General features: G+C 39.6%; 1 protein-coding gene and 1 pseudogene across 1 annotated transcript; both read left to right on the top strand.

Moving 5' to 3' along the window:
* Positions 1–277: 277 nt before the first annotated feature.
* On the top strand, positions 278–7,805 carry LOC135232187 (E3 ubiquitin-protein ligase TRIM48-like). The gene is made up of 5 exons (XM_064289525.1): positions 278–775; positions 1,431–1,592; positions 3,923–3,945; positions 4,495–4,592; positions 7,002–7,805. The coding sequence occupies exons 1-5, from the start codon at positions 368–370 to the stop codon at positions 7,493–7,495; spliced, it is 1,185 nt and encodes a 394-aa protein (XP_064145595.1). The 5' UTR covers positions 278–367; the 3' UTR covers positions 7,496–7,805.
* A 14,928-nt stretch (positions 7,806–22,733) lies between these two features.
* Positions 22,734–24,809, top strand: LOC135232188 (upstream-binding factor 1-like protein 1; annotated as a pseudogene).
* The last annotated feature ends 276 nt before the right edge of the window (positions 24,810–25,085 follow it).

Consider the following 25,085-nt stretch of genomic DNA (forward strand, 5'->3'; position numbering starts at 1 on the left):
ATGAGCTTTGCTAAACCAATCAGTCACTAGGAACATTATGATTGGCTTTTCCACCAATCAGAATACTAGAGATTGAGTCAAACTATTGAAGCACAAGCCCAAGAAGGAAAGGACACAAACAGGTTCTTTTATGGAGGAGAAATGGAGTTGATGGTGTAGATCATGTTAATCAGGAAGCCAACCAAGTTTACAACAGAGCTCTAGAGCTGTCTTTGTGTCAGTTTCCATTTTTTGTCATTAGCAAAAGAAACTATATCAGGCCTAGACGTAAGTACATTATTGAATCACAATTGGAGTAAAAGTTTGCTTAGTCTTTTGTCTCTCTGGGGCAAATGACAAACTCTCCTGATTTTCTTCCCTCAGGAAAATGAACTCCAACATCTCCCAAGCCTTCCGAAAGGAACTCACCTGCTGCATCTGCTTGAACTACCTTACAGACCCTGTCACCATAGGCTGTGGACACAGCTTCTGTAGGCCCTGTCTATACATTTCCTGGGAAGAAGCCAAAACTACCCGTTGTCCTCTATGTGGGGAAACATCAAAGAAGACAGACATCAAATCCAATATTCTTGTGAAGAATCTGGTGTCCCTTGCTAGACAAGCCAGTCTCTGCCAGTTCCTGAGCTCTGAGGATCAGATGTGTGGGACACACAAGGAGACAAAGAAGATGTTCTGTGAAGAGAGCAAGAACCTACTCTGTTTGCTCTGTTCTTCCTCTCAGGAGCACGAGGCTCACAGACACTGTTCCATTGAATACGCTGTTGAGAAGTACCGGGTAAGTGATGCTTCTGAAAGCCTTTGAAAGCTGGAGAATAATAGAGCTAAGAGAGTATAAGGAAGATGAGTACCGTAATTATGATTAATTCACTCATCACTGGGAGTCTTATGTGTGCTAGCTGCTGTTCTAGGTGGGAAGGATAAAGCTGTGAATAAAATAGGTAAGGAAATCTGCTTTCGCAGAGGCTGTATTCGAGTGGCAGGGCAATTCGCTTAATGATTATTATTAATTTGATTATGCAAAGTGAAGCACAGGACACCATAACACTCACATTTTTAGAAATAGCTCCTGGCCACAAAAATTACATGTTTAACAAGTGCTTTTTTTTTTACTGGAAGCATACTTAGTAATACTGGACAAACATGTACGATAATAGTATAGAGAAATAGCAAGATATTTATAGGAAATTTAACTACATTACATAAAGCCTTTATTTGACAGTTTTCTCAGGAAAATTGTTTCATTACTTTATGTGGCTCTATAGCCTGAAACTCCCAGAAGTGATGACTATCGGGTAGCCAGGGAAACATGACCCTTCCACTTTCCCGAAAGTACGTTCATCTAACATCCCTGGTCTTAAGCCGTCAGTAAGGGTCTGAAATCTATAATATTTGTTCTGTTGGTGCTTAATTCAGTATTTTTGTTTTTACAGGAGAAGCTCTTAAAACAAATGAGGTCTTTATGGGAAAAGATCCAAGAAAATCAGAGAAATCTAAACGAGGAGTGCAGAATAATCAACCTGTGGATGGTAAGCCTGAGACCACGTTTTCCTCATAACCAGCTTGGTACAGACCTGCTGGGACCTTACCTACTAAGAACTTGAGCTTTAATCATCATTGCCAGGAGATTCTGTGAGTGAGCTCATCAGTAGGAAAAAGGATCTGCTGTTTTTATGTAGGAGACTATGACACTTAGGATATCTAGAATTCAGTATACCAGGGACTAGGGGGAAAAAGGCCATCAGAACAAAGTGCAAAAAGTGCTGAAATGGAGGCACATGCAGGGATTTGGAGAAGTTCAAAAACCGTTGGTCAGGCGTTGAGAAAAAGTTTTGGAGAGAGGTTCACAATCAATTTGAGTTTTAAAGGACAAGTGTAAAAAATCCATGGACATTTCAAGCAGAGATTTCTGACTGAGGTGAAGTCTAGAAATTAAACAGTACATAATGGGGAACTACAGGGATGTTCATACGGATTAGTAAAAAGACGGCCATGGGGAGAAAAAGGTTTAAATAGCAATTTAGGAAGTGTACCTGTGATAGTGGAAAGCAATAATGTAGTAGCTAGAGAATGATATAGGATCAACTGGGAGAAATTTCAACATGTTGAAAAACTGGGGGAAAAGAGAAAGAAAAGGACTTGGTGAGGAGAGAATGAATACACGGGTATTGGCAGGGGTCATGCAATGGGGTAAGGGTTAATGTTCCTATAATGTTAGGACAAAATGAGACCCTGAAGCCTTATGTGCTCATTACCAGGTAGGAATCCCATCCATGGCAACAAGGGATAGTGATGGGAGAAATCAGATTGAGGGTATGGGATTAGGAATTTTAGGGAGGTTTTGTCTGATGATTTCTAATCCTCAGACTAGTAGGCAACATTTCTGCTAAGAATGAATGATCAGGCTAGGATTGAGGAGATTTGAGATGAGAGGCTAAATTAGTAACAGATCAGAATATTAAATAATCAAGCATAAATTTATCTTTTTACATGTAATCTTTCATATTTTAGAGAACATAGATCGGTAAAGCAGAGGGTCAGGAAAAAGAAGAAGACCCTCAATGAGATGGACTTACACAGTGACTGCAACAATAAGTTTAAACATAAAAAAGATCATTAGGGTAGGATGGCTTGGGACCAGGCGGTTTTTCATTCTGTTGTACATAGTGTCCTTGTGAGTTGGAACTGACTCAGTAGCACCTAACAACAACAACGTGTTTTAAAAATTAACTCTGAAAAAAAATTCTACAGAATTTCAGGAACTTTAGAAGTGAATTATAGTGTTTTGAGGAAAGGACGGGTTTCTGTAGTTAACAAAGAATGAAAAATAAAGTAAGGGAAGAGGGATGAGCATGGTTTCTGGTGAGTGGAAAGACATGAATTTAACATGTATGTAGGTGATTGGTGGATTACATGATCATGAATCAAAGAAAAATGAGTGAGGTTTAAGTGGTGAAGGATAAAGGCAGCCTGGGTGTGTGATCTAGGAAATCCATGTCCCTGCAGGATTATATATGCCTACGGAGAGACATGATCAGAGATCACTATCGGAAGTTGCATCCAGTTCTCCACAGGGAAGAAAAACAACATTTAGAGGGACTGAAAAGTGAATGCAAAAAGATTTTACAGCAACTCAAGAAAAGTCAAACCACAATGGTTCAAAAACAAAACCACCTAAGAGAAATGTTTGAGGAGCTGCTGAATTTGTGCTATAAACCAGACGTGGAGCTGCTCCAGGTAAGAAATGAGGATATTAGTTCAAGTTCACATCTTTGACTTCCATTACATATTTCAAACCAAAATCCTATTTCTGCATCTTCTGCTCCTGTCCAGACTACTATTGTTCAAGTGAATATGATATAAACTTCAACTCTTATCCTAACCAGGAACAACAAAACTTTGGGGAATTGTGAGAGTAGTTTCCCTTCTCAATTCTCTTGATTTAATTCACTTTTCTATCCAACAGAAAGGAACAACTTCTTTGTAGACCTTTTTGTCTCCAGGTGGGCAATATGAGGAAGAGGAAAAGCTAACATTCATGTCCTCCTTCTGTTTGGAAGTCCTAGGCTTGAGTTGTGCTTGTCTTGAGGCACATTACCCTTCAGAAACAAGCCCTGAGAAAAGACCACCTTGTAGACAGCTGATGGTTGTAGCAATGCGGTCCCTACTCATGTCCTGCTCTGTCTTTGTTTACCCTCAGAGCCCTTAGCCATCATGAATTTATTTTCTGTCAATGTGTGGTACTGTGATTTTCCTTTAAAGAGGAAAAGTAAAAGAAATTTGTAAAATCCTGTGGGGGGGGAGGAAAGGAGGGTTTGATATATTTTTGAAATTTCCCAAATCCAAAGACTGATTAGACATAAAAAAAAAAGAATTTATGAAGAATTCTGAGTTTTTCTTTTTTTTTTTTTTTCTCTCTTTACAGAATTTGGAAGACACATTGACAAGGTAAGTTTGGCCTTCAATGCAAACTAGAGCACCATGAGAGCTAGTAAAGAGATCAAAGTGTTTCTACCAAAATGGAGTTATTGAGGTAGTAAATCTTCGTGTGCATGTGTGTTTATGTGAGCGCATGTATTTGTGTGTGTTTTACTGAATATAATTTTCTATCCCACTCTATCAGAAGTTAGTTTTGTTTTGTCTTTCTGTGCTCATGGAGGTATACATTGTAGGGTTCAACACAGAAGTCACTAGAAAACAGCTATGCATAATTTTAGTTTTCAAAATCATAAACATATTAAAGTGCATGGACTAGCTTTTCCAGGCGTTAGAGGAGAGGCAGGCATCTATGATAAGAAGGGGGTGGAGGCAGGGACAGAAGAAAAGAAAGAATCCCTAAGAATTGCACAGTCTTATCCCAGGATCATGGCAGTACACTACAATATCAGAAAGGAGTTCTAATGAAACATATTATTCTGTTGAACGCTGACATCTTTTGTACTTACTGTGATGACCCCTTTGGCACCTGAAAGATTACCTGAATCTTTCCCCGTGTAGGAGTGAGTCCGTGCAACTGCACATGCCCCAGCCTGTGAACCCAGCGCTCAGTGCCAGGCCCATCACTGGACTGAAAGACAGGTTCAACCAATTCCAAGGTGAGTGGTAGCCCAATGATGGGACCCCATACATTGTCCTTCAATAATGGTTTTCTTTGGATAATATGGATCCCTGGTGCCAGAGCAATTAAGAGCTTGGCTGCTAACAAAAAGGTCTGCAGTTGGAATCCACCAGCTGCTCCTTGGAAACCCTATGGGACATTCTATTCTGTCCTGTAGGGTCACTATGAGTTGGAATCCCCTTGACAGTAGTGGGTTTGGTTTTTTATGCCCAATGTTTCCCCTTTTTATTAACCCTTGATTTAGGAGAGAACAGCCTCCTAAGAGACATTTATAGTCATAGTTGCCCTGTGTTAACATGAAAAAATCTCAATGAAAGCTGGTGAAAGGATAAATGTGATTCATGCCTGTAATAAATTAGACAATGAGAGACAGGAAACAATCAAAAAGGGCTCCTAGTGCTGTGGGGACCATGATTTCAGGAAAAAATCTAGCTCAACTGGCATAACACAGTTCGTAGAGAATATGCTCTGCTTTCTACTTTAATGAGTAGCACCTGGGGTCTTAACAGCCTGTGAGTGGCCATCTAAGATACTCCACTGGTCCCTCCCCTTCAGGAGCAAGGCAGAATGAAGAAAACTAAAGACACAAGGGAAAGATTAGTCCAAAAGCCTAATGGACCACAACTAACATGGCCTCCACCAGACTGAGTCCAGTACAACTGGATGGTACTGACGACCACCACTGACTGCTCTGACAGGGATCACAATAGAGAGTCTTGGACAGAGCTGGAGAAAAATGTAGAACAAAGTTCTAACTCACAATAAAAGACCAAAGTTACTGGTCTGAGAGAGACTGGAGAAAAACCCTGAGAGTATGGCCCCTGCATACACGTTCAGCTCTGTAATGAAGTCATTCCTGAAGTTTCACCTTTCATCCAAAGGTTAGACAGGCTCATAAAATAAAATGACACTAAAGGGGCATAGCAGCCCAGGGGCAAGGACTAGAAGGCAGGAGGGGACAGGAAGGCTGGTAATGGGGAACCCAAGGTCGAGAAGGGAGAATGTTAACATGTCGTGAGCTTGTTAACCAATTTCATAGAACAATATGTGTACTAACTGTGTAATGAGAAGCTAGCTTGTTCTGTAAACCTTCAGGCAAAGTACAATAAAAAAAATGTTCAGTAGAAAAAAAATTAAATATATATTTAAACTCTGAAAAAAAAAGCGGGGGCTCCTAGAACCTTTCTGAGATAAAATACCAGTTATTCATTCATTTAGTGGTATAGAACTCCATATTTTGTTAGGGCATTCAAGTTTTAACTAAAGTACAGTTAGTTATGGTGATAGGATTGATGTTTTAGTTACCTAGTGCTGCTATGACAGAAATACCACAGATGAGTGGCTTCAACAAATACAAATTTATTTCGTCACAGTTTAGGAGGCTAGAAGTTGGAATTCAGGGTGCTGGATCTAAGGGCAGGCTTACCCTCTGTTTGCTCTGGGGAAGTTCTTATTCCTTTGCTCCTTGGTGATCTTCATTTGGCATGGTGTCTTTCCTCTCCCACCTCTGCTTGCTGGCTTGCTTTTTAATCTCTTTTAATATCTCAAAAAAGATTGACTCAAGGCATCCTACAGTAATTCTGCCTCATTAGCACAACAAAGATAATCCGTTCCCAAGTGGGATTATAAACATGGACATAGAAGTTAGGATTTGCGACACATAATTTAGTGAGGCACAATTCAACCCATAACAGTTGGCAAATTGCAATTTTTTAAATATTTTTCCTGTAAAGCTTCTTAGTAATTGAATTTGTAATAATGCACATTGTAGTTGATATAGCCAGAAAATTTTGTCCATAAACATAAAATAATGAAAGGCATAAAATAAGAATTTGTGAAGAACAACAGTAAAACAAGTTGGTGGTTGATGAGACAGTATACAGAATTCCATAGTAGACCTAAACCAGGGAGGTTAGACTGGCATGCAGATGAAGACCAAGCCTGAGGTGAAACCAGGAGTAAAATCCAGAAAATTCTTAGTAGAAAACTTCTTCTAAGAAGATGTATTTAGATCTTTTTATTCTTAATTGGAATTTGTTTCCTTAACTGGAGTATCATAGTATGCCTGGCAAAGTGATCACCAATTATTTATTTCTAAGGATCTTTCCCCTGAAGAGGGGCACTGAAGTTAATTTCATAGCAATGACTAGGCCTTATGGGAAGGTCTTCTGTTTCTAATGGGAAGTGAAATGTAAAAAATCTTTGTGATTTTTTTCCGTTAAGATTAGGTATTTGTTAATTCTGCAGATATACTGCTAGCCCCTGAATCTAACGACACTTTCCAACCAAGCTGCCCTTAAAGTCTTGGTTGGTTTTCCAATGACACTCTAGATCTCGTAAGACTTTAAAAATGGATTTTGACTGGAATATTCTCTTCTTTCCGCAGTGAACATTTCCTTGAATTATGAAACAAGCAGTCACGATATCATGCTGTCTGATGACGTGAGAAGTTTGATATTTAGACATGACCTTCGAGAGGTGCCTTTTCCATCTGGAAGATCCAACTACTTTGCTACATGGGGAGCCCAGGCCTTCACCTCTGGAAAACACTACTGGGAGATGCATGTGGACAGCTCTTGGGACTGGGCTATAGGGGTCTGTAAGGATACTTGGCTAAGGAAGAACTGCTCAGTGATTGAATCTGGGGACACATTTCTTCTTTTATGTGTGAAGGGGGATAATGGTTACCATCTTTTCACCACCTCCCCAGTGCTTTCTCAGTACATAGAGAAACCTCTGGGGAAGGTTGGTGTGTTTGTTGATTTTAACAGTGGAAGTGTGAGTTTTGTTAATGTTGCCAAAAATTCCCTCATATGGGAATATCCTGCTTACTCCTTCAATTACTCGCTCCGGCCTTTTTTTTGCACTGGCCACACATGATCGTGGAGAAGTGAGGAACTTGGGAACTCCATATCTGAAGGAGCCCGTCTCAGTTGAAGCTGATCAATCATACTTTACTCTCCCTTAGGTTGTTCCATTTTAATGTAACTTTGTTTAATCATTGGTAAATATAAAGCTGGTGTGGCAATGCAAAATTTGTTGGCTTAATTTTCTTTCAATTAAAATCAAGTCCCGTGGTCCTTTTCCTGAAACACATACTGTTTTTATTCACCTACTTTGTGAGTTGGCTAGAGTTACAAGAGTATATGACTGGGATTCTATCTTAACAGTTTAATGCAGGATCACAGAGTGTTTGCATCATAAGGAAACTTGGTTATCTACAGTGCAAATGTCAGTCTGAAATATTCTACTCCCTCATCATGATCTAGTAAAATCACACTCAACGATTCACCCTTGTTGGTGTTAGGTGCCAGGAAGTCGACTCTGACTCATAGCAACCCTGTGTACAACAGAAGGAAGCACTGCCCAGTCATGTGCCACCTCACAGTCTTTGCTGTGCTTGAGCCCATTGTTGCAGCCACAGTGTCAGTCCATCTCCTTGAGGGTCATACTTTTTTTCATTGACCTTTCACTTTACCAAGCACGATGTCCCTCTCTAGAGGCTGATCCCTCCTGATAACTTCTCCAAACTGCTTGAGACAAAGCCTCACCATCCTTGCTTCTAGGGAGCATTCTTGTACTTCTTTCAAGACAGATTTGTTCTTTCTTCTGGCGGTCAATGATATGTTCAATATTTTTCTCCAACGACATAATTCAAAGTCACCAATTCTTATTTGGTATTCCTTACTCATTGTCCAGGTTTCACATGCATATGAGGCAACTGAGAACACTGTGGCTTGTGTCAGGAGCACCTTAATCCTCAAGGTGACATCCTAGTTTTTCATCACTTTCAAGAGGCCTTTTGCCACAGATTTGCCCAGCGCAATATGTCATCTGATTTCTTGACTGCTGATTTCTTGGGTATTGATTGTGAATCCAAGTAAACTGAAATCCTTGACAACTTCAATCCTTTCTCCATTTATCTATCATGTTCTTGCTTAATGGTTCAGTTGTGAGGAATTTTGTTTTCTTAATCTGAGATGCAGTCCATACAGAAGGCTATAGTATTTGATCAGTAAGTGCTTCAAGCAGTCTGCACTTTCAGCAGTCAAGGTTGTGTCATCTACACATGGCAGGTTGTTAATGAGCCTTCCTCCAATCCTGATGCCAGGTTCTGGGATTATTTGCTCAGCACACAAATTGAATAAATATGCTGCACGAATACGACCCTGACCCACACCTTTCCTGACTCTAAACCACACAGGAATCCCTTGTTCTGTTCTGTCCAAACAAATGTCTGTTGGTTTACGTACAGATTCCTCATAAGCATGGTTAAGTGTTCTGGAATTCCACTTCTTCACAGTGTTATCCATAATTTGTTATGATCCACACAGTCAAATGCCTTTGCATAGTCAATAAAACAAAAGTAAACATCTTTCTTGTGTTTTCTGCTTTCAGCCAAGGCTCATATGACATCAGCAATGATACCCCTCTTTCCATATTCTTTTCTGAATCCAGCTTGAATTTCTGGCAGTTCCCGGTGGATGTATTGCTGGAACTGCTTTTGAAGGATCTTCAGCAAAATTTTACTTGTGTGTTGGATCACCTTTCTTTGGAATTGGCACAAATATGGATCTCTTTCATTTGGTTGGCCAGGAAACTATTCCAAATTTCACAACATAGACGAGTGAACACTTCCAGCACTGCATCCGTTTGTTGAAACATCTCAGTTGGTATTTTGTCAGTTCCTAGAGCCTTGTTTTTGCCATTCCCTTCAGTGCGGCTTGGACTTCTTCCTTCGGTACTATTGTCTCTTGAACATAGGCTACCTCGTGAAATAGTCGACTGTAGACCAATTCTTTCAGGTACAGTGACTCTGTGTATTCCTCCCATTTTCTTGTAATGCTACCTGAGTGGTTCAGTATTTCTCCCATAGAAGCCTTCAGTATCACACCTAGAGATTTGAATTCAATATTCAGTTCTTTCAGCTTGAGAAATGCTGAGCATGTTCTTCCTTTTTGGTTTTCTAACTCCTGGTCTTTGCATATTTCATTATAATTCTTTACTTTGTCTTCTCAAGACATCCTTTGAAATCTTCTTTTCGTATTTTATTTCTGTCTCTCTTTTCAATGCCCTTTTGCTTTTGTCATGTATAATGTACTTGATGTCATCCCATAACTTCTCTGGTTTTAGTCATTAGTGTTCAAAGCACCAAATGTATTCTTGAGATGGTCTCTAAATTCAGGTGGGATTCTGACCATCTTACTTTGCCTCTCATGGACTTGTTTAATTTCCTTCAGCTTCACCTTGAGCTTGCACATGTACAATTCATGGTCTGTTCAGTGGTCTGCCACTGGCCTTGTTCTAAGTGATGATATTGAGCTTCTCCATAGTCTCTCCACAAATGTAGTAGATTTAATTCCTATGTATTTCATCCAGCAAGGCCCATGCATATAGTGATGGTTTATGTTGTAAAAAGTTATTTGTAATAAAAAAGCCGTTGGTCTTCCACAGAGTGACGGATGGATAAAAAAAAAAAAAAAAGATCCATTAGTATGCTATCCACAAGAGACACACCTTAGAAACAAAGATGTAAATTTATTAAAAATCAAAGGATAGAAAAAAATATATCAAGCAAATAACTACCAAAAAAAGAGCAGGAGTGGCAATACTAATTTCAGATAAGATAAACTTGAAAACAAAATCCACCATAAAAGACAAAGAATATAATTATTAAAGGGTTGATCCACCATGAAGACTTAACCATAATAAACATCTACAGAACCAATGATAGGGGTCCAAAATACATAAAACAAACTCTAACAGCACTAAAAACAGAAATTGTCAGTGCCACAATAATAGTAGGAGACTTCAACACACCACTGTCAGTAAAGGACAGAACATCTAGTAAGAAAATCAATAAAAATTCAGAAGAGCTGAAGAGCACAATCAGCCAACTTGATCTCAGAGACATATATAGAACACTCCACCCAACAGCTGCAAAGTACACATTCTTTTCCAACACACATGGATCATTCTCCAGAACAGGCCACATCTTAGGCCACAGAGCAACCCTCGACAAAATCCAAAACATTGAGATAATACAAAGTATCTTCTCTGACCACAATGCCATCAAAATATAAATTAACAACAGGAGAAGTAAGGGGAAAAAATCAATTATATGTAAACTGGATAACACCCTGCTTAAAAACCAATGGGTAGTAGAAGAAATCAAAGATGGAGTCACGAAGTTCTTGGAATCAAATGAGAATGAAAACATATCATACCAAAACATTTGGGACACAGTAAAGGCAGTCCTTAGGTGTCAATTTATAGCACTAGATGCACACAGCAAAAAGAAGAAAAGGACAAAATCAAAACATTAGTTACACAACTTGAACAAACAGAAAAAGAACAGCAAAAGCAAAGCACAGCCACCAGAAAAAGGAAATAATAAAGATCAGAGCAGAAATAAATGAAACAGAGAATAGAAAAACAATAGAATCAACAAAAGTTGGTTCCTTGGAAGGATCAACAAAATCGGCAGACAACTGGCCAAACTGAAAAAAAAAAACAAAAAACAGGAGAGAATGCAAATAACCCAAATAAGAAAGGAAATGGGGGCATTACAACAGGCACAACTGAAATAAAATGGATCACAACAGAGTATTATGAAAAACTATACTCCGACAAATTTGAAAACCTAGAGGAAATGGACAAATTTCTAGAGACATACTACCTACCCAAACTAAAACAAAATGTTGAAAATCTGAACATACGCATAACTAGAAAAGAGATTGGAAAAGTAATTTAAAAAAACTCCTAACCAAAAAAAAGTCCTGGCCCAGATGGCTTCACTGGAGAATTCTACCAAACATTCAGAGAAGAGCTTACACCAGTTTAATTCAAACTATTACAGATCATAGAGAAGGAAGCGATATTTCCAAATTCATTCTATGAAGCCAGCATAACTCTGATACCAAAACCAAGGAAAGACAACACAAAAAAAGAAAATTATACACCAATATTTCTCATGAATATAGATGCAAAAAATTCCCCGCAAAATTCTAGCCAATAGAATTCAGCATCATATCAAAAGAAAAAAAAAATGACTAAATAGGATTCATACCAGTTATGCAAGAATGGTCCAACATTAGAAAGTCAATCAATGTAATCCACTGCATAAATAAAAGGAAAGAAAAGGATCACATGATCAGCTCAATCGACGCACAAAAGGCATTTGACAGTCCAACACCCATTCCTGATAAAAAAACTCTCAATAAAATAGGCATAGAAGGGAAGTTTCTCAACATAATAAAGGGCATCTATGCAAAACCAACAGCCAACATCATTCTCAATGGACAGAGGTTGAAAACATTCTCTCTCAGAACGGGAACAAGAAAAGGATGCCCTTTATCACCACTCCTATTTAACATTGTGTTGGAAGTTCTAACGAGAGCAATAAGGCAAGAAACAGAAATAAAGGGCATCCAAATTGGTAATGAGGAAGTTAAACTGTCCCTATTCGCAGATGATACGACACTATACTTAGGAAATCCAAAAGACTCCATGAGAAAACCACTGGAACTGACAGAAAGATTCAGCAGAGTAGCAGGATAGAAGATCAACACACAAAAGTCAGTTGGATTCCTATATAGCAATAAAGAGAATGATGAAAAGGAAATCAGGAAAGCAATAGCAATTATCATAGCCCCTAAAAAATAAAATACTTGGGAATAAATCTAACCAGGGACGTAAGAGACCTATACAAAGAAAACTACAAAACACTACCACAAGAAACCAAAAGAGATCTACACAAATGGAAAAACATGCTCAGGGGTAGGTAGACTCAGCACTGTGAAACTGACAATTCTACCCAAAGTGGTTTTCAAATACAATGCAATATTGACCCAAATACCAATAACATTCTTTAAAGAGATGGAAACATTTATCATTAACTTTATGTGGAAAGGGAAGAGGCCGCAAAGAAGTAAAGCACTATTGAAGAAGAAGAATAAAGTAGGAGGGCTCACACTACCAGACCTCAGAACCTGCTCAAAACAGCCTGGTACTGGTACAATGACATACATTGACCAATGGAACAAAATTGAGAACCCGGATGTAATTCCATCCACATATGGTCACCTGATCTCTGACAAGGGCCCAAAGTCCACCAAATAGGGAAAAGACAAATGGTGCTGGCAAAACTGGATGTCCCGTCTGAAAAAAAGTGATACAGGACTCATACCCCACAACAGATACAAAAATTATCTCAAGATGGATCAAAGACCTAAATATAAAGCCAAAAACTGTGAAGTTCATAGAAGAAAAAACAGGATCAAGACTAGAGGCCCTAATACATGGCATTAAAAAAAAAAAAAAAAAATACATGGCATTACCAGGATACAAATCACAACCAACAACACACAAGCTACAGAGGATAACTCAATAACTGGGATCTTCTAAAAATTAAACAGTCATGCTCATCAAAAGACTTCACCAAAGGAGTAAAAAGAGAACCTACAGACTGGGAAAAAAAAAATTGGCTATTACAAACCAGACAAAGATCTAGTCTCTAAGATCCACAAGAAAATCCAATGCCTCTACAACAAAAAGACAAAAAACCCAACCAAAAAATGGGCAAAGGAAATGAACAGACATTTCAGCGAAGACATTTAAGCTGTCAACAGACACATGAGGAAATGCTCAAGATCTCTAGCCATCAGAGAAATGCAAATCAAAACCACAATGAGATACCATCTCACCCCAGCATTACTGGCACAAATGAATAAGACAGAAAATAACAAATGTTGGAGAGGCTGCGGGGATATTGGAACTCTCATGCACTGCTGGTGGGAATGCAAAATGATACAACCATTTCGGAAAATGATATGGCACTTCCTTAGAAAGCTAGAAATAAAAATACTATATGATCCAGCAATCCCACTCCTAGGAATACATCCTAGAGAAATTAAGATTTGTCACACGAATAGACATATGCACACCCATGTTCATTGCAGCATTGTTCACAATAGCAAAATGATGGAAAGAACCTGGATGCTCATTGACAGATGAATGGATAAACAAACTGAGGTACATACACACGGTGGAGTATTATGCAACACTAAAGAACAACGATGAATCCGTGAAGCATCTCATAACATGGATGCGCCTAGAGGACATTATGCTGAGTGAAATAAATCAATCACAAAAGGACAAATATTGTATGAGACCACTACTGTAAAAACTCATGAAAAGGTTTATACATAAAAACAATAACTTTTGATGGATACAAGGGAGGGGAGGGGTGGGGAGGGAAAAATGCTTAATAGACGATAGACAAGCAGCAACTTTTGTGAACTTGTGAACAAGACAGTACACAATACTGGGGAAGCCAGCACAACCTGTACAAGGCAAGCCCATTGTAGCTCCATAAACACATCCAAACTCCCTGAGTGACCGAATTGCTGTGCTGGGGGCTGTGGGGACCATAGTCTCAGGGAACATCTAGCTCAATTAGCATAACGGAGTTTATGAAGAAAATGTTCTACATTCTACTTTGGTGAGTAGCATCTGCGGTCTTAATAGCCTGTGAGTGGCCATCTAGGATACTCCACTGGTCTCACCCCTTCGGGAGCAAGGAAGAATGAAGAAAACTAAAGATACAAGGGAAAAATTACTTTAAAGGACTAATGGACCACATCTACCACGGCATCCACCGGACTGAGTCTAGTACAACTAGATGGTGCCTACTGGCTGCTCTGATAGGGATCACTATAGAGGGTCCCGGACAGAGCTGGAGAAAAATGTAGAACAAAATTCCAAGTGAAAAAGAAAGACCAGACTTGCTTGCCTGACAGAGACTGGAGAAACCCTGAGAGTACAGCCCCCAGACACCCCTTCAGCTCAGTATTGAGGCCACTCCTGAGGTTCACCCTTTAGCCAAAGATTGAACAGGTCCATGGAACAAAACAAGGCTAGAGGGGTGCGCCAACTCTGAGGCAGGAACTGGGAGGTAGGAGGACAGGAAAGGTAGTAATAGGGAACCTAGGGTTGAGAAGGGAGAGTGTTGACATGTCATGGGGTTGTTAACCAATGTCATACAACAATGTGTGTACTGTTTGATGAGAAATTAGTTTGTTCTGTAAACCTTCATCTAAAATTCGATTAAAAAAAAAAAGAATAACAACAATAAAAAAAGCCAGTGGTCTTTCAAAATTCTATCATGTCATCTCTGGCCTCATTTCTATTACCAAGGCCGTATTTTCCAGCTACTGATCCTTCTGCTTTGCTTCCAACTTTCCATTTTCAATCAGCAGTAATTATCAATGCATCTTGATAATTTTGATCAATTTCAGACCACAGAAGTTGGTAAAAATATTCAATTTCCTCATCTTTGCCATTAGTGGTTAGTGCATTTCGGGAGAGCTTTTAAACTGAGACAGACTAGGAAGAACCTGGGGGTCCACCTCTGAAAAAACTGGCCAGTGAAAACCTTATGAAGAACAGGAGAACACTGTCTGATATAGTCCCGGAAAATGAGCACCACAGTTTGGAACGCACTCAAAATACGACTGGGGAAGAACTGTGTCCTCAAAGTAGAGTCTGCCTTAATGACACGGATGAAGTCAAGCTTCAGCGCCTTTATTTACTGATGTGGCAGGACTCAAAATGGGAAGAAACAACTGCAAACATCCAATAATAATCAGAACATGGAATGTGCAAAATATGAATCTAGGAAAATTGGAAATCATCAAAACTAAAATGGCACTCATAAAGCTGGATATCCTCGGCATTAGTGAGCTGAAATGGACTGGTATTGGACATTTTGAATCAGGCAATCATATGGTCTACTATGCCAGAAATGACAAACTGAAGAGGAATGGCGTCACATATGTTGTCAAAAAGAACTTTTCAAGATCTATCCTGAAGTACAACTCTGTCAGTGATAATATCCATAAGCATACAAGGAAGTCTAGTTAATAGGACTATTTACACACCAACCACTAAGGCCAAAGATAAATTGAATTTTTTTTACCAACTTCTGCAGTCTGAAATTGATTAAACATGCAATCAAGATGCATTGATAATTACTGGTGATTGAAATGCAAAAGTTGGAAGCAAAGAAGGATTGGTAGTTGGAAAATATGGCCTTGGTGATAGCAATGATGCTGGAGATTACATGATCAAATTTTGGTAGCCCAATGACTTCTTTGTTGTAAATACCTTTTTCAACAACAGAAATGGTGAGTAAACATGTGGACCTCACAGGAATCAAATCAACTACATTTGTGGAAAGAGACAATGGAAAAGTTCAATATTATCAGTCCAAACAAGACAGAGGTCCACTGAGGAATGGAACATCAATTGCTCAAATTCAAGTTCAAGCTGGGTAACAGTGCCAAGAATGGGAATTCCTGAAGACTTAATTATGCCCTTGGGGAACCTGTACTTACACCAAGAAGAAGGTGTTCCAACAGAACAAGGGGATACTGCACGGTTTAGAATTAGTGAAGGTGTGCATCAGGGCTGTATCCTTTGACTGTACTTATTCAATGTGTATGCTGAGCAATTAATCTGAAAAACTGGATTATGAAGAACAGGGCATCAGGATTGGTGGAAGCCTCATTAACAACCTGACATATGTAGATGACACAACCTTGCTTGTTGAAAATGAAGAGGATTTGAAGCACTTATTGAAGAAGATAAAAGACCACACCCTTCAGTATGGATTACGCCTCAACATAAAGCAAAAATCCTCACAACTGGATCAATAAGCAACATCAAGATAAATGGAGAAAAGATTGAACTTCTCAAGCATTTATTTGGCTTGGATCTATAATCCACAGCCACAAAAGCAGCAGTCAAGAAATCAGATGACGCATTGCATTGGACAAATCTGCTGTAGGAGATCTCTTTAAAGTTTTAAAAAGCAAAGATTTCACTTTAAGGAATAAGTGAGCCTGACCCAAGCCGTGGTGTTTTCAGTTGCCTCATATGCATGTGAAAGCTGGACAGTGAATAAAGAGGACCAAAGAAGAATAGATGCTTTTGAATTATGGTGTTCAGGAAGAATATCCGATATACCATAGACTGCCAGAAGAACGAACAAATCTGTCTTGGAAGAAGTAGAGCCAGAATGCTCATCAGAAGCAAAGATGACTAGACTTCCTGTCACATAGTTAGGACATGTTATCAGGAAGGACCAGTCCTAGGAGAAGGACATCATGCTTGGTAAAGTGGAAGGTCAGCAAAAAAGAGGAAGAGCCTCCTTGAAAGGGATTAATACAGTGGCTACAACAATGGGCTCAAACATCGCAATGATTGTGAGTATGGCTCAGGAACTGGGAGTGTTTCCTTCTGTTGTATATAGGGTCGCTATGAGTCAGAATAGACTAAATGGCACCACCACCAACAACAAAGATAGGAGCAATGTAAATACACAAAACCCAATTATTTTTCCATAAAAAGGATATCACTACTTATGTATTACTAATATTCATAAGAATAAAAAATAGGCAGACAGGAAGTTTCCAAAATTAAAAAAAAAAAAAAATAATGAGAGGGCACTAGATTTGGACAGATTTTCAAACATACCAGTAAACAAAAATAATTAGAGCAGTATGGTACTGGTACATGAATTCACAAACACACAAACAGATTCAGATATACCCATCCATTGCCATCAAGCCGATTCTGACTCATAATGACCCTGTAGATATAGATATATACAAATTTACTGTATTCTAAGATGAGATCCACTTGCACCTGGAGCAGTAGGAAAGAGCTGAGACTTGTGCCCAGAATAAGTGAAGACATTGCTTAGAAAGCCAGTGTCTAAAGTCAGCGGAGACTGACTGTAAGGAACAGTTCATTCAAATAATACATGTGAATTAAAAAAAAATAATTAATTTCTAGGTTTTAGACTCAGTAAGAAAAATATCACTGGCAGCTCAAAGTTAAATATAGAAATGGAAACACAGGTGAAGCATGAATCTGCCAAATTTCAGGTTTGGGAATGGCCAACTCCTTCCTTCAGGGAGTAGAAAAGAGTCATCAGAAGTGTAGCTCCCCACCCCCCGCCCCCAAGGTGCCTACCTTCCCTCCCACCCCAGTTCAGCACAGGGGTAGAGAGGACAGTTCCCTCTAGAAGGAAGGGGCCATAGTTTCACACATGTCTTCCTGCCAACTCTGGCAGGAAGATGGAACAAAACTGCTCACATCAGAAATATTCAGTCGAAAGTGGTGTATACCCCCTTGCTCAATCATCTCATTCTTATTCCAAGAGCCTTACTTGCACGGAGTTCCTCAAGGGGGTGGTATTGTGCTGTAGGAAATCCCCTACAGGCTCTTTCTAGAATTCTACCCCCAGCATAGTCCCCCAGGGACTGAAATTAAAATATTCACTGGGAGAGTCAAGAACGTGATAACAATTATTTTAATGCTAGATTTTAAAAAAGGAATGTGCCAGAAAATAAAAGACGACTTTGTATTGCAGCCTTAAGATGGAATTGCACTCATATATTCTTGTAAATCCAGCAAGCTCATAATACAGGTAAATAACCATATTTATTCCAGGTAATGGGCCACTAGAGATGTTTTTATTTAAAAATATTAAATCATCGCAGTTTTGCATTTCAGGCAACATTCCTAATTAATAACAACCAAATGTTACATTAAGTAGAACAACCTAAGAGACAATGAAGTGTTGATTAGCTTTGATGGAGAAAGGCTCCTTCAGATATGGCATTCCCAGGTTCCTGACTTCTCCCTGATCATATGAGGTCAGTGTAAAAGAAAGGCCTGAGCGGGTAGCTGAAGGGGATAATACAACTCTCTATGAGGAAACTTTTGGCAACATTAATAAAACTCATACTTCCATTGTCAAAATCAACAAACACACCAATCCGCCCCATGGTTTCCCTACATACTGAGAGAGCATTAGGGACGTGGTGAAGAGATGATAACGATTATCCTCCTTCACGCATGAAAGAACTACGTCCTCAGACTCGATCACTGAGCAGTTCTTCCTTATCCAAGAATCCTTATTACAAACTCCAACAGCCCAGTCCTAAGAGTCATCCACATCTGTCTCCCAGTAGAGTTTTCCAGAGGTGAAAGCCTGGGATCCCCATGCAGCAGAGCAGTTAGATCTTCCAGAAGGAAAAGGTGCCTCTTGAAGCTCATGACTAAGCCACTAACTTCTCACTTCATCAAACAGCATGATATTCGGACTGCTTATTTCATAATTGAAAGAAATTTCCACTGTGGAAAGAAGCATCTCCCAGTCAAGATCAGTTTTTAAATTCCTATGGAATGAGAAGGTCACTGTATCTAGAGTGTCAATGGAAAAATAGGCCAAGACTAGAAGGGAAGTTCTAGCCTGAAAATATCAGACTGAGGAGTATCAGTGGATGTGCAGAAGATAAAAACGCCTCACAATGTCAATAGACAAAAAAAAAAAGTCCAAAAACATCAGAGCATGTACAAGAGAGGGAGGTCATGCCATCTTCTGGATGGTTGCTTTTCATGACACATTAAAATCCAGAACTGTCCATTGATGTCAGTCCATAGACTATAATTTACCTCCACCATCCCTTTTCTCAGACATAAATAAATGGTGATTGCTCTCCAGGCATGTTATAATGTTTGTTTAGCAAACAAATTTAAACTTAAGAATAGTATCTGAGTATGCTTTTTAGAATGGGTCTCCTACTAAGAATCATTCTTTCTTCTCTGCCTGCTTCCTTTTCCTGCCCCTCAGAGGTACTTGCCTCTCTCACCCACAACCTGGCATAAACTAGTCCATTCACTTCAATAACTTTATGTGTTTGAAACCTAAAACCATAGGTAGTTGTCTTCTAGCCACTTATGAACTGAGCCTTGCAACACATACTTCCCTGAGTCTCAGGGAAGAAGCAATGCTAATTTGTGACAGATGGAGCAGTAAAACATACACAACGTGCTTGCACAGAAAATATCTAATCCTTCTATAAATTATGTTCTCACATTGTTAGAAACACCATGGTCTCTTTCACAGCCCTCATGGAGCTCTGATTTGTAGTGAAGGCCACATTTACCTTGTCAATATATCTCCCAAATCCTGTGAAGAGAATAAAAAGAAAAGTTTAGAATTATTTGCAAATTGGTGGTTCTGCCAACCTAGTCTTCAGGTTTGAGCAAGTTCAGAAGGTACCACCCACCCACCACCATGGTTTTTTGGTAAATTGAGTTTTCCTTTCCTCTCTAAGGATAATCGCAGCACAACATGTGGATAGAATCTGAATTCATCAACAATTCTCAATGAATTCAGAAACCTGAGGGTGAATGGATAAAGAGAAGGACGTGAGTACAGACTGTAGTGATACAACAGTCAGCTGTCTGCAAAGTGGTCTTTCCCAGGACTTATCTCCAAAGGGTAATGTGCCCCAGAACAAGGGCAATTCAAATCTAGAATTTTAAAATGGAAGGAAGAAGCAAAAGTTAGCTCTTCCTAAATTTCTCCATAATGCCCAGCTAGAGACGGAATGCTTGTGAGGAAGTTGTTCCTTTCTTTACACAAATGTTACATACTTCAGAATTAGAAGCTACGAGATGAGATCTTCCTACAATTCCTAACCAGGCTTTCAAACTGGTATCTATCCTCTAACCCTTGTTTCTGCCTTTCTTGTCTCTCAATTTGATTTTCTCCTCCTATCTAATGCCACAGGCTTCCATTCTGCCCTGCCATTTTAAGGATATTAATTCTCATTCTTTTGCGTATGTTTTCCCATATTTATCTATTCATTCTCTCTTCCACCCACTTTCTTTATTCTTTAGCTTTTCATCATGTTCGATTTTGTTTTGTTTTGTTTTTGAGAAGTGGCTGATATATTAGGGTTTATTTTTCTTAGCTAAGATTCATGCTACCTCACATTAGAAAGGCAGATTACCGTACTCTTCCATACTGATAAACCACTCACAGCATCTCAAGGAACACCACAATTTCAGCTCAAGTTCTTAAGGGACAAAAATCCAGCAAGTGTGTCACAGCTGGTTCTGCAGAAAACAGTCTCATACTTACATTCCACTCTCTGGCTATTTGTCTCTCCTTATTTAGATTTCTCTGATTTTCTTGGCCCTTTTGCCATAAAGACCTCATTTGCTTTAACAGTTTCTCCTGCAAAAGAATCATGAATAGGAGTATCAGAGAAGTCAATTTTGTACATTTCATACCTTAACGAATGCATAGAGGCAAAGGTTGATGTACTTTAGGGCGAGTGGAAGGACCGTAATGTTTCCCTGTTTACCCTCCATAATTATCAAATCTGGGAAATTGCAAGCTGTAGAATCACAAAATTTGGTATCATTATTTGCCTAAGGAAACTGACAAATGAGAATTTTATGTAACATGGCTAGTTTTGAGATAAATATCTTTCCACAGAATTTGGGTCTTCTGATGCTGTTGTTGTGTGCCATCAAGTGGATTGGGACTCATACCTATGCTATAGGACAGAGTAGAACTCTCTTTTAAGGTTTCCTAGTCTGTAATCATAGGAGGAGATTGCCAGGTCTTTTCTCCCTCGGAGCTGCTGGCGGGCCGAACTGTCAACATTTTGCCTAGCAGCCAAGAGCTTAACCACTGTGGCACCAGAGTTCCTCTACTGATGCTAGTTCCCTGCGATAGGTTCTGGAGAAGCAGCTCAGACTCCCTTCCAAGAGTTCCTAGATCAATGCCTTGTGTGCAGAGACACTAGGGCCTGGCATCAGCCTAAGCCAGGTAAAAGATGGAGGGAGATTCTGAGAAGTAGGAGGAACTGCCAGGAGGAGGCAGCATGTGAGTAGCTGGGTAGGCACCTACGAGGCCACCATCCTTTTGACTGACTCCTCTGATATCTTGCAGTTTCTCTGGTTTCAGTCTTCCAGGGATACGACAATAGGTGAGGTCTGGCTCTGGAGTCAGATAGTAGGGATTTAGCAAGGACAGTGTCCCTATGGGAAAGGGACACAGCTGAGCCTGTGCCTGGGTGCATGGGGAACAAACGGGTGAGGAGGGTAGAGTTGGGAGTAGCTTTTGGGACCTGCAAGCCTCAAGGATGTCCAGAGTAAGACATTCCTGCAAAGTGAAAGATTAGATGTTGCAAGGGGTGGGGGGGTATAGCTGTTGCAAAGGGGCAGAGGTGGTTTTTCTGTTGTGACCGCTGGACAGAACATGCTCCCCTGTTAGCTTCAGAAGCAAGCAATGGCTGCCCAGGGAAGAGTTCCCGTGCTCTGGAAGAAAGGAAGTAGAACTCTTCTCTCTGCCCCTCTGCGGAGCTAAGCCCAACCACACAGACAGAGAGGTCTACAGGGCTTCTTGCATCCTAGAGGGCCTGCTGGTGGCCCAGACCCCAGAATTCCCTCCCTAAATCAGTGGCCACCCAGGATTTCCTCCCTGGTGTGTTTTTTTCCCAGGGCCAATCATGTCAGCTCTATGCCAGTGATATTGCCATTCCCAGGCCAGCATCTTTAAAGATCACTTTTCTCTCTTTTTATGACTTAGTTTATAACTTTCATTATAACAAAACCCAAATGATGGAAAAAATGACAAAGAAAGAATATTTGAAGAATAAATAACTCATATTCCAATTTTGCTAAAATTTGATAATCAAACCTATATGCCTTCCTCTCCTAATGTGTGTCTCACCAAAAGTTTTAGTGCTCGGGATGCAGAGATTTTAGAAGGACAAGGAACCACCTGGCCTCTAAACCTTGCATAGGAGCCCTGGTGGGTCAGTGGTTAAGTACTAGGCTCCTAACCAAAAGGTCTTCGGTGTGGACCCACCAGGCATTTGGCCACACCACCGGAGAAGGATGTGCTCATCATTTCCCATAAAGAATACAGCTTAGGAAACAATATGGGGCAATTCTCCTCTGTCCTATAGGGCCACAATGAGTCAGAATCAACTCGATGGCACACAGGGTTTGATTTTTTGAAAACTTCCATGATACATGTACAGATATTTCGAGTATGATGCTAGTAAGGCTTTGTTGTTATTGTTAGGCTCAAGAAGACAAAGTAAAGAAATACGATGACATGTGCAAAGACCTGGAAATAGAAAACCAAAAGAGAAGAGCACACTCAGCATTTCTCAAGCTGAAAAAAATGAAGAAACAATTCAAGCCTCAAGCTTCAATCCCGAAGGATTCTACGGCGAAAATGTTAAAGGACACAGCAAGTAAGGCTTTACGCTTCTGCTTTTAAAAGTGATCTTAGATTCCGAAGCACAACTACTCACTCATAGGGGGCCCACAGTTTTTAAAAACACCTGAAAGGATTTCTTTTTATTTCTTAACCAACTTTCCTAGTACCATCCTTTCTGTTCTGAAGTAAGAGATATATATTTAATAATAAAATATCATTCCAAAATATTCATACAGGTTCTTTAGGAAATACGGGATTAAACTGAGTTCATTTTATTCTTTTGCTTTTCTGTGTTTTACAAAATGTTGGTGATTTACATGTAATACTCACGTAAACCAAAAATATAAAATTGAAATGTGCTCATGTTGCAAGACTTCGAGGGCTTTATCCCATCGTTGGTTCCCTTCACCTTTCACACAACATTGTGAGGAGCTCCTTCACTAAAATCTCTTAAACTCCCTTTTTATAGGGTATTTCCCACTTTCCTCACTGATAACATCTATTTTTACAACCTCTTAATTGCTATTTTACTCTCTCAATTTTATTTTGGTAACTGGTTGGATACACTGAGATGAGGAAAAATAGGAGGAATCAGATCTGACATTTGTTTACTCTCCAGTAACTGTCAGGTATTTTGATGGGGTTTTGTAAAGGATGTAAAACTTTGGCTGAGGCTTAAAGATGAGTAACAGTTAACCAGAGAAATATTTTAAATGTTACATAATTCTCATTGAATCCTTTCCATTTGAAGGAAGAATCAGTTTGGTTCCTCAGAAAGCATTTATTCCCAAGTGCAGGGTCCAAAAGAATCCATAAATCAGTCATTTAATTCAGGTTCAGGTTTTGATATGCAACTCATAAAAAAATTTTACAACAGCATGCATTTTCTGGGAGGAGAGGGAGGGCTACCTGGCTCCAAATAGAAGCTGGCCACCCTCAGGGCACTATGGACTGAAAGTCACTTCCCTTTTAGCTATTTCTCTTATTTTAATGTTTTTATTCCTTCCCCTGAAAATTCCTCTTATCCCAAGCTTCTTGAATAAGTGGCCAATCTTTTTTTCTTGCTTCTATTTTTTATTTAAGGTAGTTCTGGTGAGATTGGATAGAAGGTCGGCTGGGATAAGAGGATAAGTGCAGATGTAGCATCTGAAAACTAAGTGTAAATTTAAACTCAGAGATTGGGCAAATTTTTATTTATATTGCCAAGGCTAAATTATCGACTCGACGGCACTCGGTTTTCTCGGTAAGGTTAAACTAAATCACACAAGGAATATATCTCATGTAGGGTGAGTTTTTCTCATTCATTCCAGGAAGAGAATAATTTTTTTTTTCTCTTTCTCTTCAGAACAATAGTATCACAAACACTGTAGGATTTCAAGAAATAATTCACTTGCTGAACCTTGAAAGTGAAGAAGGTTGAGCTCCTGTTGAGGTTTCTGGATATCTAGGATCATAAAAGTGGCCCAAAGACTTAAAAATGTCATTGCCTAAAGGCCAAGATCACTGGTCTGAAGAAGATGCCCTAATGTTACTGGAAAGTGTGGAGAATAACCTCCCTCCTAATGATAAGCAAAAGTTCAAAACAACTCAGTCACATATGAACTGGGAAAATGGTAGCTTTCAGAGTTTTTTCTGGAGAAATGTACAAAAACACAGGGTTGGAGATTTCTTATAATTTAAGGAAGTCTAGTACTTTGAAAGAATTAGTCCTGGAAGCTGAGGAACATGTTAAAAATCTCTCCAAAATGAAAAAATATAAGAAACATCCGGACTTCCCCCAAGGAGAAGTGTTCCCAGTACTCCCAATTGCACCCTGAGCTGAACAACCAGGAGCTGGCCAAGGTTCCATCCAAGAAATTTAAAGAGCTCCCAGAGAAGATGAAACTCAAATATATTCAAGATTTCCAGAACGAGAGAGAGGAATTTGAAGAAAAACTGGCTCAATATCAGAAAGACCACCCTGATTGCATCCAGAACTGCAAGAAATCCGATGCCCCCAAGAAGTGCCAGACTCAAACCCAAAAGTGTTCTCAGAGAAATGTGAACAAAATGAGGTCTTCTCTGGAGACTGGTCACTTCACAAGGAGTTGAAATTCCACAGAGAGTACAAAAAGCACCCCCCATGGATGGATACCGCAAGTTCTACCAGGATATGTGGTTGAGTAGTGAGCCCATGAGAGAGCGCAGGGTGGAGATTGGTAGATGCTGGCAGCACATCCCACAGACCCTGAAGGACCATTATAAGAACCTGGCTGAGGAGCTGCTGAAGTAGTCTGAAGTGGACTTTTACCTTCTCTTTTGAGCTCTCTGAATTCCTGCACTGGAATTGGGTTGAGAAATATTTGATAGGTGCCATGAAGGAAACTA

Source organism: Loxodonta africana, chromosome 7, assembly GCF_030014295.1.
Source record: "Loxodonta africana isolate mLoxAfr1 chromosome 7, mLoxAfr1.hap2, whole genome shotgun sequence".
In the NCBI taxonomy this organism is placed as follows: domain Eukaryota; kingdom Metazoa; phylum Chordata; class Mammalia; order Proboscidea; family Elephantidae; genus Loxodonta; species Loxodonta africana.